The sequence below is a fragment of the Coregonus lavaretus genome (genome assembly GCF_964263955.1).
Source record: "Coregonus lavaretus genome assembly, chromosome: 37".
In the NCBI taxonomy this organism is placed as follows: domain Eukaryota; kingdom Metazoa; phylum Chordata; class Actinopteri; order Salmoniformes; family Salmonidae; genus Coregonus; species Coregonus lavaretus.
In genome coordinates, this window is record NC_140024.1 from 4,196,649 (window position 1) to 4,211,877 (window position 15,229).

Genomic DNA, 15,229 nt, shown 5'->3' on the forward strand with positions numbered 1-15,229 from the left:
AAAGCGAAAACAGGTTTTTAGAAAATGTTGCAAAAAAACAAAACAGAAATACTTTATTTACATAAGTATTCATAACCTTTGCTATGAGACTCAAAATTAAGCTCAGGTGCATCCTGTTTCCATTGATCATCCTTGAAATGTTTCTACAACTTGATTGGAGTCCACCTGTGGTAAATTCAATTGATTGGACATGATTTGGAAAGGCACACACCTGTCTATATAAGGTCTCACAGTTGGCAGTGCATGTCAGAGCAAAAACCAAGCCATGAGGTTGAAGGAATTGTCCGTAGAGCTCCGAGACAAGATTGTGTCGAGTTACATATCTGTGGAAGGGTACCAAAACGTTTCTGCAGCATTGAAGGTCCCCAAGAACACAGTGGCCTCCATCATTCTTAAATGGAAGAAGTTGGGAACCACCAAGACTCTTCCTAGAGCTGGCCGCTCCGTCAAACTGAGCAATCGGGGGAGAAGAGCCGATGGTCACTCTGACAGAGCTCCAGAGTTCCTCTGTGGAGATGGGGGAACCTTCCAGAAGGACAACCATCTCTGCAGCACTCCATGAGAAACAAGATTCTCTGGTCAAGATTGAACTCTTTGGCCTGAATGCCAAGCGTCACGTTTGGAGGAAACCAGGCACTGCTCATCACCTGGCCAATACCATCCCTACGGTGAAGCATGGTGGTGGCAGCATCATGCTGTGGGGATGTTTTTCAGCAGCAGGGACTGGGAGACTTGAGGGAAAGATGAATGGAGCAAAGTACAGAGAGAACCTTGATGAAAACGTGCTCCAGAGTGTTCAGGACCTCAAACTGGGGCAAAGGTTCACCTTCCAATGACCCTAAGCACACAGCCAAGACAACACAGGAGTGGCTTCGGGACAAGTCTCTAAATGTCCTTGAGTGGCCCAGCCAGAGCCCGGACTTGAACCCGATCGAACATCTCTGGAGAGACCTGAAAATAGCTGTGCAGTGATGCTCTCCATCCAACCTGACAGAGCTTGAGAGGATCTGCAGAGAAAATGGGAGAAACTCCCAAAATACTGGTGTGCCAAGCTTGTAGCGTCATATCCAAGAAGACTCGAGGCCTTAATCGCTACCAAAGGTGTTTCAACAAAGTACTGAGTAAAGGGTCTGAATACTTATGTAAATGTCATATATTTTTTAAAAATATAAATATATATACAAACGTGTTTTTGCTTTGTCATTATTGGGTGTTGTGTGTAGATTGATGAGTGGAAAAAACAATTTAATCAATGTTTTTTATAATGCTGTAACATAACAAAATGTGGAAAAAGTGAATGGGTCTGAATACTTTCTGAATGCACTGTATATTCTTCAAGAATCAATGGGTACACATTTTTCATTTATAAATCCAAAAATGGATGTAGCTACTGCAGATTGCCCCTTTAACAAGTTATTTGTGTACTTGCCTGGTGGTTTACCTCAAGAGCCAGTTTACCAGTGGTTTCCCTGTTTGCGAGTTTACCATGGGCGGCAGGTAGCTTAGTGGTTAAGAGCGTTGTGCATGTAACCGAAAGGTCGCTGGTTCTAATCCCCGAGCCAACTAGGTGAAAAATCTGTCGATGTGCCCTTGAGCAAGGCACTTAACCCTAATTGCTCCTGTAAGTTGCTCTGGATAAGAGCGTCTGCTAAATGACGTAAATGTAAATGTAGTGGATTCACGTAAAGGTTTAGCACAGTTATCGTCACTTTGCAGGGCTTAATTTCATCAGCTTGATCTCTGTATGAAGACATAGGATATAACACCTCATCTTGAATTAACACACGTGTATCTAACCATTGTGTGTATGTTGCAGGATGTTCAGCTGGGTGGTGAAAGTGGTTCCCCAGCCTCCTGGGAAACTAGGAGATGAGGAGAAGACAAATGCCCCACCTGCCCCAGTAAGTCCCCCACAAGTGAGAGAAAGAAAATAGGGGATTTTATCACCATTTAAATGTTCTATTACTCAAACTAATATACCTCTTTGTGTTTAAAACAGGTAAAACAAGTAACATTCAAAGAAGAGAAGAAACAAGAAGGTAATAACTGACTTAAACCTAATCTATAAACAATTCCCTTTGTGTACTAAAGAAGTCAGTAAACTGATCTGTATCAGCAGCATAGAGGGACATCCGTCTCACACTGTTCTCTAATTATGATTGACAGCTCCAAAACTTGCCAAGGCTAAAGACGAGGAGGTTGCCGAGGAGAATGGGTAAGTGTATCTATGGCCGGAATTCAATACGTAGTTTGTCAATGCTCACCAACAGAGAAAGGGAGGGGATCTTTCAACATTGATTTGACACTATTTCTTTCTGTATTGTATTGCTTTGGCAACATCGATTTCCCCTCTCTTGCCAATGAAGCTAATTTAAATTTCAGAGAGGGAGAGAGAGAGTTCCATGTGACCTAGTTGGCTGTGGGCACATATGGTATAACAGGAGGACAGAGAGGATCAGAGTGATCAGACCAGGATCAGAGGAAATCCTATAGCGGAATGCCATTGAGCCCACATAATGCGTTGCTCTTTACAGTACTGGACTATAATATAGAATTCCAGTAGCTAACTAACATTTATGCTCTAAATTTACATCAATTTTTTAGAGTGTACAGACATCACCCTCTCTCTACACTCACACACACTTGCACGCAACCCCCCCCCCCCCCCCCCCCCCCCCCCCCCCATGCCCAATGACCTGCCCCTTTACCCTCCCACTCGCCAAGTGCCCTTTTCGGTGGTGGTATTAATATTTGTTTTTTATAAAGTTTTTGTCGTTGTTTATCTAAACCTGCTGCCCCAAGTCGTGGTGATGTTGTCAAGTTCGGCACCCCTGACCTCGACCATATCCTTTGGTCTGCCCTGTACAGAGCTCGCATGCGCCCGGTTGTGACTTTTTCCCAGCCTGCTCTGTACTGAGATTGTGCACGCCCGGTATCCAAACATACATGGCTTGAGATGCGGTCACCGGTCGAGTGTGTGTACCTAGTTAAAATATCAGCAGTACTGCTACAGCAGCATAGCATTTGATTAACACTTGGTAACACTTGATTTACATCATTGTCAATTTACATCATCGCCCTTCTGCAGCTTGCCTGTCTATGCATGCTTGTCACAACCCACGTTTTGACAAATGAATGGGAACTGCCTGCCTGCCCATTTGATCGATTCCAACTGCATTTGGTATTTTATTAGGTTACTGATGTGTATATGGTTGAATCATCAGCATACATGGACACACATGCTTTGTTTAATGTCAGTGGCAGGTCATTGGTAAAAATAGAAAATAATAGAGAGCTGCCCTGCGGTACACCACATATTTGACATTAGAGAAGCTTCCATTAAAGAAAACCCTTTGAGTTCTATTAGATAGATAGCTCTGAATCCACGATATGGCAGAGGTTGAAAAGCCATAACACATAAATTTTTTCAACAACAGGTTATGGTCAATAATATCAAAGGCTGCACTGAAATCTAACAGTACAGCTCCCACAATCTTCTTATTATCCATTTCTTTCAACCAATCATCAGTCATTTGTGTTAGTGCAGTACATGATGACTGGCCTTCTCTATAAGCATGCTGAAAGTCTGTTGTTAATTTGTTTACAGAGAAATAGCATTGTATTTGGTCAAACACAATTTTTTCCAAAAGTTTGCTAAGAGCTGCAACAGTTTGCTAAGAGCTGGAAACAAGTTTATAGGTCTGCTGTTAGCAAGTTATTGATTTCATGAACCTTATTTCTAAGGCTACATATATTAATATTTGTTATTTTCAGCCCTTTCCTGGGTAGCTTATCAGAGATAGACATAATATGGAAAAGAGCAAACAAAGCAAGAGAAAAAAATATACATTCAGCAGACCATTAATCAATTGGTGTGTGTGTGTGTGCTGCGTGGTTGAAGCTACGAACCCATAGGCTTGGCTCTCTCATCCCTTCCAGGCTTCTGGGAGGGAGGTTGGACAATGAGCCTGTTATAGTGGATGCAAGCAATGTCCCCATGCGCTCTGGCAGCTTTCATGGCTGGGATAAGTTCTTTCCTCTTCTGGCGCACAGCTTCAGGATAGTCCTCGTTGAGGAAGATATACGTTCCTCTCAAGTTCTTGGCTCTTTCCAGAACAGCTACCTTGTCCTTGAACCTCAGGAACTTGACCACTATCGGCCTTGGCCTTTCACCTGGGCCGGTGGTGGATTTTCCAGTCCTGTGGGTGTGTTCCACCTCAATCTTCCTGTAGTCCATCTTCAATTTCTCAGAGATAATTTCCCTCACTTTGTCCTCAGACTCCGTCCAGGTCTCATGTGGAGACTCTGCAATTCCGTCCACAACCATGTTGTTCTGCCTTGATTGTCCCTCGAGATGTATCCGTCAATGTTATCATGGATTCACACACAGAACTGATGTCCTCTCTCAATGACTTACAGATTGCTGTCATCTTGCCGTTCTCCTGTTTCAACTCATCGAGCTGACCCTGGTAGAAATGCAAACTGTTCTGCAGATCCTGGACCTCTCTGGTCAGGTCATCTATTATTTTATTAGTTGAATCCACCAGTATTTGAACAAAACACTTGAAGCTATGTTCTTGTTGTTGTAACAACTGCTCGTAGAACTATTTTTGTTTGTTTAAAAGATCCTTCACCTGTGATAGAGAGACACCACTGTCCTCAACGGTACTCCCGCCGGCTTTGGTTTTTGTCATGGTAGCTAGCAACGCAGGTTACACTGTTACTCCTCGCAGTTCCAGATGGCATGTCACAGGGAAGATTGAAAACTACAAACAGCAGGGATCTAGACAGCGACAAACCCGGGACATTCCGCGGTCCCAGCCACAATGGCTAACCGCGTTGAGGGCTGCATTTCATTGACAACTAAGAAATATGTATGCTAACTGTGGATAACAGTCATTCAAGTTCAGCATAGTTAACTAGCTAGCAAAGCGATTCACATTTCTTGCTAGCTAACCAAATGACACCTGCATCTCTAGCTGTAGCCAACAAAAAACTATACGAGGAGAAAAAGTTGGCCACTCACCCACTCGTCCAATGACATGACATCTTTCAAGCAGCTAGCTAAGGTTAGGCTCCGTGTTTTTAGCTTGCTAAATGAATAGCTACATAAATAGATACGCTAGCCTATTAGCCACGTTATGACTGAATTGTGATAATTGCCCTTGCTAGTTTGATTGTATTGACACTCCCAACCTTAGTTACATTAGTCCATTTTGGTCCAAAATATTGCGTCATTGAAACTGAAACAGTGCATCCCGAAAGGGTGGAGGCAGCAAACCAGGCCAGCTGTGATTTACAACCTGATAGCAATATTTTTTGGACTACCAAGAAATGTATTAGTGAATTATATTTATTATGCATTGAACTGCATCTATTCTGCCAACAATGCTTTACTCTACGTCATGGAATTTTTTTGTCAAATATAACCTATTTTTAAAACCTCTCAAAAAGATTGAGCTAGCTAACTAGCAGTTTAACATCAATCATCAACATCAATGATCAGCTGATAGCCTACCCTCTTTCCTGATGTCAATCTTGTCTTTAGGAGGTACTGTAACTATACTGAACAAAAATATAAACGCAACATGCAACAATTTCAAAGATTATACTGAGTTACAGTTCATATAAGGAAATCAGTCAATTGAAATAAATTCATTAGTCCCTAATCTATGGATTTCACATGACTGGGCAGGGGCGCAGCCTACCCACTGGGGAGCCAGTCCCAGCCAATCAGAATGAGTTTTTCCCCACAAAAGGGCTTTATTACAGACAGAAATACTCCTCAGTTTCATCAGCTGTATGGGTGGCTGTTCGCTGACGATCCCGAAGGTGAAGAAGATGGATGTGGAGGTCCTGGCGTGGTTACACATGGTCTGCGGTTGTGAGGCCGGATGGACGTACTACTGAGTTCTCTAAACCGACGTTGGAGGTGACTTATGGTAGAGAAATGAACATTCAAATCTCTGGCAACAGCTCTGTTGGACATTCGTGCAGTCAACATGCCAATTGCACGCTCCTTCAAAACTTGAGACATTTGTGTTATTGTGTTGTGTGACAAAACTGCACATTTTAGAGTTGCCTTTTGCACCTGTGTAATGATCATGCAGTTTAATCAACTTCTTCATATGCCACACCTGTCAGGTAGATTAATTATCTTGACAAAGGAGAAATGCTCACTGACAGGGATGTGCACACAGTTTGAGAGGAGTAAGCTTTTTGTTCATATGAAACATTTCTGAGATGTTTTATTTCAGCTCATGGAACTTTACATGTTGCGTTTATATTTTTGTTCAGTTTGTGATGAGCTATTGTGTCGTTGCAGAAATAAATAGGCCTAAGCTCAAAAATGTCAAAATTGTTCAACTTCATATTCATCATCTCCAGCACCACCCCAACATCAACATACTGTATCTGAAAATGGCGCGTTTCTATGTTTTGTAGTAAAAAAAATAATAGAGGAAGATAAGTATTTCCAATGACATCATCAATCAATTAGTAGACAATTAGTACACAACGCCTACTCATAATTGGTTAAAATCACATGATGCAAACTGATGATGTCATTGGAAACACTTATCTTCTTCTATCTTTTTTACAAAAAAAAGAAACGTATGTTGATGTTGTGGTGGTACTGGAGATGATGAATATGAAGTTGAAAAACAGTGACATTTCCCTTTAAAGGCAGTTAGTATGTTATGAATTTTGAGATATGAATTTTCAGGAGAGGGGGAGGGGCACAAACACAAATACAAATACCCCCCCCCCCCCCCCCCACCTTTACCCTCAGAATAGCCTCAACTCGTCAGGGCATGGACTCTACTGTACAAGGTGTCGAAAGCGTTCCACAGGGATGCTGGCCCATGTTGACTCCAATGCTTCCCACAGTTGTGTCAAGTTGGCTGGATGTCCTTTGGGTGGTGGACCATTCTTGATACACACTGTTGAGCGTGAAAAACGTAGCAGCGTTGCAGTTCTTGACACAAACCGGTGGCACCTACTACCATACCCCGTTCAAAGGCACTTAAATATTTTGTCTCGCACATTCACCCACTGAATGGCACACATAAACAATCCATGTCTCAATTGTCTCAAGGCTTGTCTCAATCCTTCTTTAACCTGTCTCCTACCCTTAATCTACACTGATTTTAAGTGGATTTAACAAGTGACTTCAATAAGGGATCATAGCTTTCACCTCGATTCACCTGGTCAGTCTATGTAATTTAACGTTTTGTATATATGTCTCTAACTATTTTAACCCCAACCCCACTGAATGGCACACATAAACAATCCATGTCTCAATTGTCTCAAGGCTTGTCTCAATCCTTCTTTAACCTGTCTCCTACCCTTAATCTACACTGATTTTAAGTGGATTTAACAAGTGACTTCAATAAGGGATCATAGCTTTCACCTCGATTCACCTGGTCAGTCTATGTAATTTAATGTTGTGTATATATTGTCTCTAACTATTGTCTCTAACCCCCCCCTCCCCCCCCCCCTCCCCCCCTCCTTCTCTCTCCATCTCTGTGTAGGGGTGAGGCTGGAGTGTTGACATGGATCACCCATGGTTTTGCTAATTCTCTTCCCCAGCCTGCTGGGACACCCCAGCTAGGCAGAGCCCACACTGAGGTAAGCGCTATGATATATCATCATAGCACTAGATACTAGTGTTGGTGGATTTCTAATTGATGAGGAATGGAGAAGATCCACTACAGATTTGTGTTAAAGTTACTGCAGGATCGTGTTGAGTTCAATCTCGCTGTGCCATGTGTGACTCTGTTCTCTGTTTATCCTTATCCTTCACCCCTCCACCAAACAGGAGGAGAACAGGTACAGAACTACTGTGTGTGTGTGTGTGTGTGTGTGCATTTTCCAGAGGCAGTTTACTAATGAGTGTTGTGGGGGGAAAAGAACGCATGGGGAAAAAAAGACCTTTATAAGTATTGCATGCATTATCATCGATTTTGCAGACTGGCATAGAGCAGTAGAGTAGAGGCACTTTCAGAAGTTGCACACATGGGGGGGGGGAGTTTGGAGCCTAGGGTCCGGGAAAATGTTTGCCTTTTATAAACCCATTTCATGCAATTCTACATCATTTTAGACTTTAGAAGATTTTTTTTTTTATACCTCACAAATTGTCTAAATGACTACTTTGACACTGACAAACTGAGAATCTGAGAAGAAGAAAAGCGACCTTGTCTTGAATCCATCAATAGCCTAGGTGTGTGGAGACATACATACTGTACAATATTAGGGGAAATTATAGTCCTAAAAAAGCTTTCCAGATTCACTGACTCACCCAATGATGCGCAGCTCACTCACCGGCGATGGCTGATGCCCATGTCAAAAGCCTCTATCTTGTTTTACTTTGTAAAACAATACTGTTCGCTCCATAGGCCTATTTGGAAGTTGATAACATATTTGGTAGCCTACAGGCAGATTAGTCTTCTCTTTTCAGCAGGAGTCATTTGCTTTCCAATCTGTGTTTTCCCACGATTGTAATTTATTTGAAATATTACTGTATGCTGTTCACTGACAGATTTGCAGCACATTCCCAGCTGTAGGCATGCCTCGTGATTGGGTTACACCAAAAAGTTATACAGCTGCACCATCGAGAACATCTTGACTGCCTACATCATCACTTGGTATGGCAATTGCACCGCCCTTGATCGCAAAACGCTACAAAGGGTGGTGCGGACAGTCCAGTACATCACTGGGGCTGAGCTCCCTGCCATCCAGGACCTCTATATCAGGCGGTGTCAGAGGAAGACCTGAAAAAAGCTTTCCAGATTCACTGACTCACCCAATGATGCGCAGCTCACTCACCGGCGATGGCTGATGCCCATGTCAAAAGCCTCTATCTTGTTTTACTTTGTAAAACAATACTGTTCGCTCCATAGGCCTATTTGGAAGTTGATAACATATTTGGTAGCCTACAGGCAGATTAGTCTTCTCTTTTCAGCAGGAGTCATTTGCTTTCCAATCTGTGTTTTCCCACGATTGTAATTTATTTGAAATATTACTGTATGCTGTTCACTGACAGATTTGCAGCACATTCCCAGCTGTAGGCATGCCTCGTGATTGGGTTACACCAAAAAGTTATACAGCTGCACCATCGAGAGCATCTTGACTGCCTACATCACCACTTGGTATGGCAATTGCACCGCCCTTGACCGCAAAACGCTACAAAGGGTGGTGCGGACAGCCCAGTACATCACTGGGGCTGAGCTCCCTGCCATCCAGGACCTCTATATCAGGCGGTGTCAGAGGAAGACCTGAAAAATTGCCAAAGACTCCAGCCGCCCAATTAATTGACTGTTCACTCTGCTACCGTCCGGCGAACAGTACCAGAGCATCGGCTCTCGGACCAACAGGCTCCGAGACAGCTTCTACCCCCAAGCCAAATGACTGCTAAATAGCCAGACTGATAAATAGCCAACTAATGGTACCCAAACTATCTTGCACTGACCCTACGCAGACTCACTCGACTTTATATACACACTCACTCACATACACTACACAGTCACTCCAACACAAATCCCTCACACATTCAAACAATACATATGCACACACACACGTAATTATTATCTACCGCTTTACCCTGCCTGCATGTACAGTGTATTCGGAAAGTATTCAGACCCCTTCCCTTTTTCCAGATTTTGTTACGTTAAAGCCTTTTTCTAAAATTGATTAAATAAAAATTGTCCTCATCAATCTACACACAATACCCCACAATGACAAAGTGAAAACAGGTTTGTAGACATTTAAAAACCAGAAATACCTTATTTACATAAGTATTCAGACCATTTGCTATGAGACTCGAAATTGAGCTCAGGTGCATCGTGTTTCCATTGATCATCCTTGAGATGTTTCTACAACTTGATTGGAGTCCACCTGTGGTAAATTCAATTGATTAGATATGATTTGGAAAGGCACACTCCTGTCTATATAAGGACCACAGTTAACAGGGCATGTCAGAGCAAAAACCAAGCCATGAGGTCGAAGGAATTGTCCGTAGAGTGCAGAGACAAGATTGTGTCAAGGCACAGATCTGGGGAAGGGTACCAAAACATTTCTGCAGAATTGAAGGTCCCCTAGAACACAGTGGCCATTATTCTTAAATGGAAAAAGTTTGGAACCACCAAGACTCTTCCTAGAGCTGGCCGCCTGGCCAAACTGAGCAATTGGGGGAGAAGGGACTTGTTCAGCGAGGTGACCAAGAACCCGATGGTCACTCTGACAGAGCTCCAGAGTTCCTCTGTAGAGATAGGAGAACCTTCCAGAAGGACAACCATCTCTGCAGCACTCCACCAATCAGGCCTTTATGGTAGAGTGGCCAGACGGAAGCCACTCCTCAGTAAAAGGCACATGACAGCCAGCTTGGAGTTTGCCAAAAGGCACCTAAAGGACTCTCAGACCATGAGAAACAAGATTCTCTGGTCTGATGAAACCAAGATTGAACTCTTTTGCCTGAATGCCATGCGTCACATCTGGAGGAAACCTGGCACCATCCCTACGGTGAAGCATGATGGTGGCAGCATCATGCTGTGGGGATGTTTTTCAGCAGCCGGGACAGGGAGACTAGTCAGGATCAAGGGAAAGATGAACGGAGCAAAGTACAGAGAGATGCTTCATGAAAACCTGCTCCAGAGCACTCAGGACCTCAGACTGGGGCGAAGGTTCACCTTCCAACAGGACAACAACCCTAAGCACACATCCAAGACAACGTAGGAGTGGCTTCGGGACAAGTCTCTGAATGTCCTTGAGTGGCCCAGCCAGAGCCCGGGCTTGAACCCGATCGAACAACTATGGAGAGACCTGAAAATAGCTGTGCAGCAACGCTCCCCATCCATCCTGACAGAGCTTGAGAGGATCTGCAGAGAACAGTGGGAGAAACTCCCGAAATACAGGTGTGCCAAGCTTGTAGCGTCATACCCAAGAAGACTCGAGGCAGTAATCGATGCCAAAGGTGTTTCAACAAAGTACTGAGTAAAGGGTCTGAATACATATTTCCGTTTATTTTTATTTCTTTTTGCAAAAAAATCTAACAACCGGTTTTTGCTTTGTCAATATTGGGTGTTGTGTGTAGATTGATGAGGGGGAAAAAGGCCGTAACGTAGCAAAATGTGAATAAAGTCAAGGGGTCTGAATACTTTCCGAATGCACTCTACATACAGTCTCTACCTTAAGTACCTTGTACCTCTGAACATTGATCTGGTACTGGTACTCCCTGTATCTAGCTTCATTGGTGTGTATTTTATTTTATTCCTCTTGTGTTAGTTACTAGTTCATTTTTTATCATAATTGTTTTAAACTCTGGTTGTTGGGAAAGCAAGCATTTCACTGTAAAGTCTACACCAGTTATATTCGGCGCATGTGATAAATAACATTTTCTTTGATTTATCACACAATCCAGAGCTAGGTTATTGTTTTTTTTGTTTTTATACGCTATTGATCCTCTGTGGCTAAATTATAGGCCTTCTCCTGGTGTAGTTTTCGGAATTATTTCATTCCATTCTGAACAGACATCAGTAATTCTAGAACTTTGGCAAATGTATTTCAATTTACCAGGGGTGCTGCGGCACTTCCAGCACTCTTATGATTCTATAAGGAAATAAATTATGAAGTGCAACGCTGGAATAATGAGAGTTACAGGCTCATGTCTATCAGAGCTGAGAGAGGGAGGGAGATCATAGAAAGTGAATGTCATTCTAGTTCTGTGAGAAATATAGGCATGCTTCTCTCTCTCACCACAGCAATGGCCACGCGTTGGTCTATAGGCTACAATGTTGCACAAAGCATAAACCCCGGCCCGCCCAAATCTATTACATTCTTAGAATATCAGGCACATTTTCACATTAGTTTTTTTAAGTGGCAGTGAAAATAGAGAGGTACTGGATCCTGGCAAATGGGTTCCGGAACGAAACAGTCCAAAACTGAGAGGTCCGGCTTAAATTAAGCACTGGCTACGCTATGCTACGCTACTTTGCTAAATGTGAAGCAGTTTCTATGTAAAACCAAGACTAGACAGGCTAACTGCCATAGTGTGCAATGCTAATAAATGGAGCCTACAATATGAGATTAGGCTCTTCTGCAGTAGCTACTGAGGATACTACCTTGGACCACTTTCCCTGTTAACACATCCCAACGACGAGAACCGGAGATCTACTGCGTTTTGAGCTACACCTTCCAGAAGCAAAGTGGAATCGAGTTAGAAGTAGGAGAGGAGGATCATTCCAATGCATTCTCCCTCTCCCCTCTCTTCCAGACCTGCGGCTCTATAACTGTTTTGCGGCTCTGAGCCCCCTACTCTGCCCCCCACGACCTTCCCACTCAACCTCTGGTCCTGGATTACTGATCCGGCCACCCCCTGGAGCAACCCACAGACCAGGTCCCACAGGCTCCCCGCCCCCCTCCCCCCGCCGTACATCAGCCATCAGGGTCTCTGGCTCCGTGCGACCTGGGAATCCATTACCCCCTCCCCTCAAGGTAGCTATCGTTGGGAGTTCTGTTGTCCGGGATGTGGTGGTTGCAGGGGCAAAGACTTTCTGCTTCCTTGGAGCCAGGGTGGGTGACATTACCCGGGAACTTACGTTCATCCTAAACCAAAACCCTGAGCTGCACACGGTGGTCATGCATGCCGGTACTAACAACATCAGGCTGCATCAATGGGGGGAGTTGCGACAGTATTTTGAATACCTGAGGGATGGAGGTTGGATGGGAAGCGTCGCTGCACAGCTATTTTCATGTCTCTCCAGAGAGGTTCGATGGGGTTCAAGTCCGGGCTCTGGCTGAGCCACTCAAGGACATTTAGAGACTTGTCCCAAAGCCACTTCTGCGTTGTCTTGGCTGTGTGCTTAGGGTCGTTGTCCTGTTGGAAGGTGAACCTTCACCTCAGTCTGAGATCCTGAGCACTCTGGAGCAGGTTTTCATCAAGGATCTCTCTGTACTTTGCTCCGTTCATCTTTCCCTCGATCCTGACTAGTCTCCCAGCCACTGCTGCTGAAAACCATCCCCACAGCATGATGCTGCCACCATCATGCTTCACCGTAGGGATGGTGCCAGGTTTCCTCCAGATGTGACGCTTGGCATTCAGGCAAAAGAGTTCAATCTTGGTTTCATCAGACCAGAGAATCTTGTTTCTCATGGTCTGAGAGTCTTAAGGTGCCTTTTGGCAAACTCCAAGCCGGCTGTCATGTGCCTTTTACTGAGGAGTGGCTTCCGTCTGGCCACTCTACCATAAAGGCCTGATTGGTGGAGTGCTGCAGAGATGGTTGTCCTTCTGGAAGATTCTCTCATCTCCACAGAGCAACTCTGGAGCTCTGTGAGAGTGATCATTGGGTTCTTGGTCACCTCCCTGTCCAAGGCCCTTCTCCCCCGATTGCTCAGTTTGGCCAGGCGGCCAGCTCTAGGAAGAGTCTTGGTGGTTCCAAACTTCTTCCATTTAAGAATGATGTTCTTTGGGACCTTCAATGCTGCAGAAGTTTTTTGGTACCCTTCCCAAGATCTGTGCCTCGACACAATCCTGTCTCTGAGCTCTCCGGACCATTCCTTCGACCCCATGGCTTGGTTTTTGCTCTCACATGCACTGTCATTTATGGGACCTTATACAGATAGGTGTGTGCCTTTCCAAATCATGTCCAATCAATTGAGTTGACTACAGGTGGACTCCTATCAAGTTGTAGAAACATCTCAAGGATGATCAATGGAAACAGGATGCACCTGAGCTCAATTTCGAGTCTCATAGCAAAGGGTCTGATTGATGAGGGAAAAAAATGATTTAATCAATTTTAGAATAAGGCTGTAACGTAAAAAAATGTGGAAAAAGGGAAGGGGTCTGAATACTTTCTGAATGCACTGTATTTGTGGAAATATATTCATGACACGATATAAAAACAGTCATTTGTTGATTGTATCGGACACTGTATTGTGCCCTTATAAGCGTGCCTTTACACATGAATCAATCTCGTCTTCTCTTTATGCTTTGGGTCCACAGTCAGCACACAGCTTCTGTCACACTCTGATCTGTTTCACCTGTCTTGTGCTTGTCTCCACCTCCCACCAGGAGTCTCCCATTTTTCCCCATTATCCCCTGTGTATTTATACTTGCGTTTTCTGTTTGTCAGTTGCCAGTTTGTCAGGTCGTACCCGTTTTCCTGTTTCTCAGGTTTTTGTTTTTAGTCTTCCCTGTTCTGACCCTTCTGCCTGTCCTGATCCTTCCTGTCATCCTGTACCTGCCTGACTCTCCTGGATTACGAACCTCTGCCTGCCCTCGACCTGCCTTTTGCCTGCCCCCTGTGTTAAAATAAACATTCTGAGATTCGAACTATCTGCCTCCTGTGTCTGCACCTGAGTGATTGCGTCGGGGCTTTGTGTGAGCAAGCCCCACAAAAAAGTCGGTTTTACTGCACATAGTTTTCATGGGCCTCGTTTCTTGTGCAACTGCCGCAGGTGTCGCATAATCTCTCTGAAGCGGTTGCGTGGCATGGTCTCTGAAAAAGTCCACTCCATACCTATCAGACCAAAATTACTCCACATCCATGATCTTTCCGCCATATGCGGAGTTCATCCATAGACATGTCCCACCTACTGTTTCCTTTTCTGTGCCCATGAGCAACAGAACAATCTCTGATGTGCTACAACATCTGCATGTCACATAAACACCTCACTCTTTACCACCCAAACCATGCCATCCCTCCCAGACTCCTGTCTCACCGTAGCAGTTTGGATCACCTTCTCAGTTGGCTCTGTTCTGGTTTTTCTGTGGTGAGGCTCAGGCATCGGAGGCAGAGGCTCGAAGTCAACATCAGAATCAGATGAAGACTCTTCATCAGCAACGTCAATTTCAAGCTTAATATCTGATCCTCCATCCGACTCCAACTCATCTAAATTCGGCAGCATTTGCAATGCTGTAGGTGCGTCCATTCATTTGGTTCGGCTTGCCATTGTGAACTACACACATTGTACATTGTACTCAGTGTCTGATTTGACTCTCCAAGGGGAAATTCTATACAATTTCCAGCCTTTCATAATAAAAGAATTAGACCGCCCACAACGGCCACAATTCTTCATAAAAATTACACTATTGTTCTAAATTCAATCATCCTCTTCACCTTCATCATTCAGATCAGTGAAGTCACATGCACCGTTATCAGTTTCTATCTGGTATCTATTGCCCATTAATCCATTGACGACAGAATATTTATTATGTTACTCGTTTTTGCTTAGT

The 15,229-nt window shown here is 44.0% G+C and overlaps 1 protein-coding gene across 1 annotated transcript in view; it reads left to right on the forward strand.

Annotated features, from left to right (window-relative positions):
- Positions 1-1,486: 1,486 nt before the first annotated feature.
- Positions 1,487-15,229, forward strand: part of cngb1a (cyclic nucleotide gated channel subunit beta 1a) — a gene marked incomplete at both ends in the record, with an annotated part of 77,732 nt that continues 63,989 nt past the window's right edge. Inside the window, 5 exons of the mRNA XM_084154052.1 lie at positions 1,487-1,497; positions 1,817-1,901; positions 2,000-2,039; positions 2,167-2,215; positions 7,533-7,629. Of these exons, the coding sequence (XP_084010178.1) occupies positions 1,487-1,497; positions 1,817-1,901; positions 2,000-2,039; positions 2,167-2,215; positions 7,533-7,629 (282 nt within the window). The remainder of the gene's footprint in view (positions 1,498-1,816; positions 1,902-1,999; positions 2,040-2,166; positions 2,216-7,532; positions 7,630-15,229) is intronic.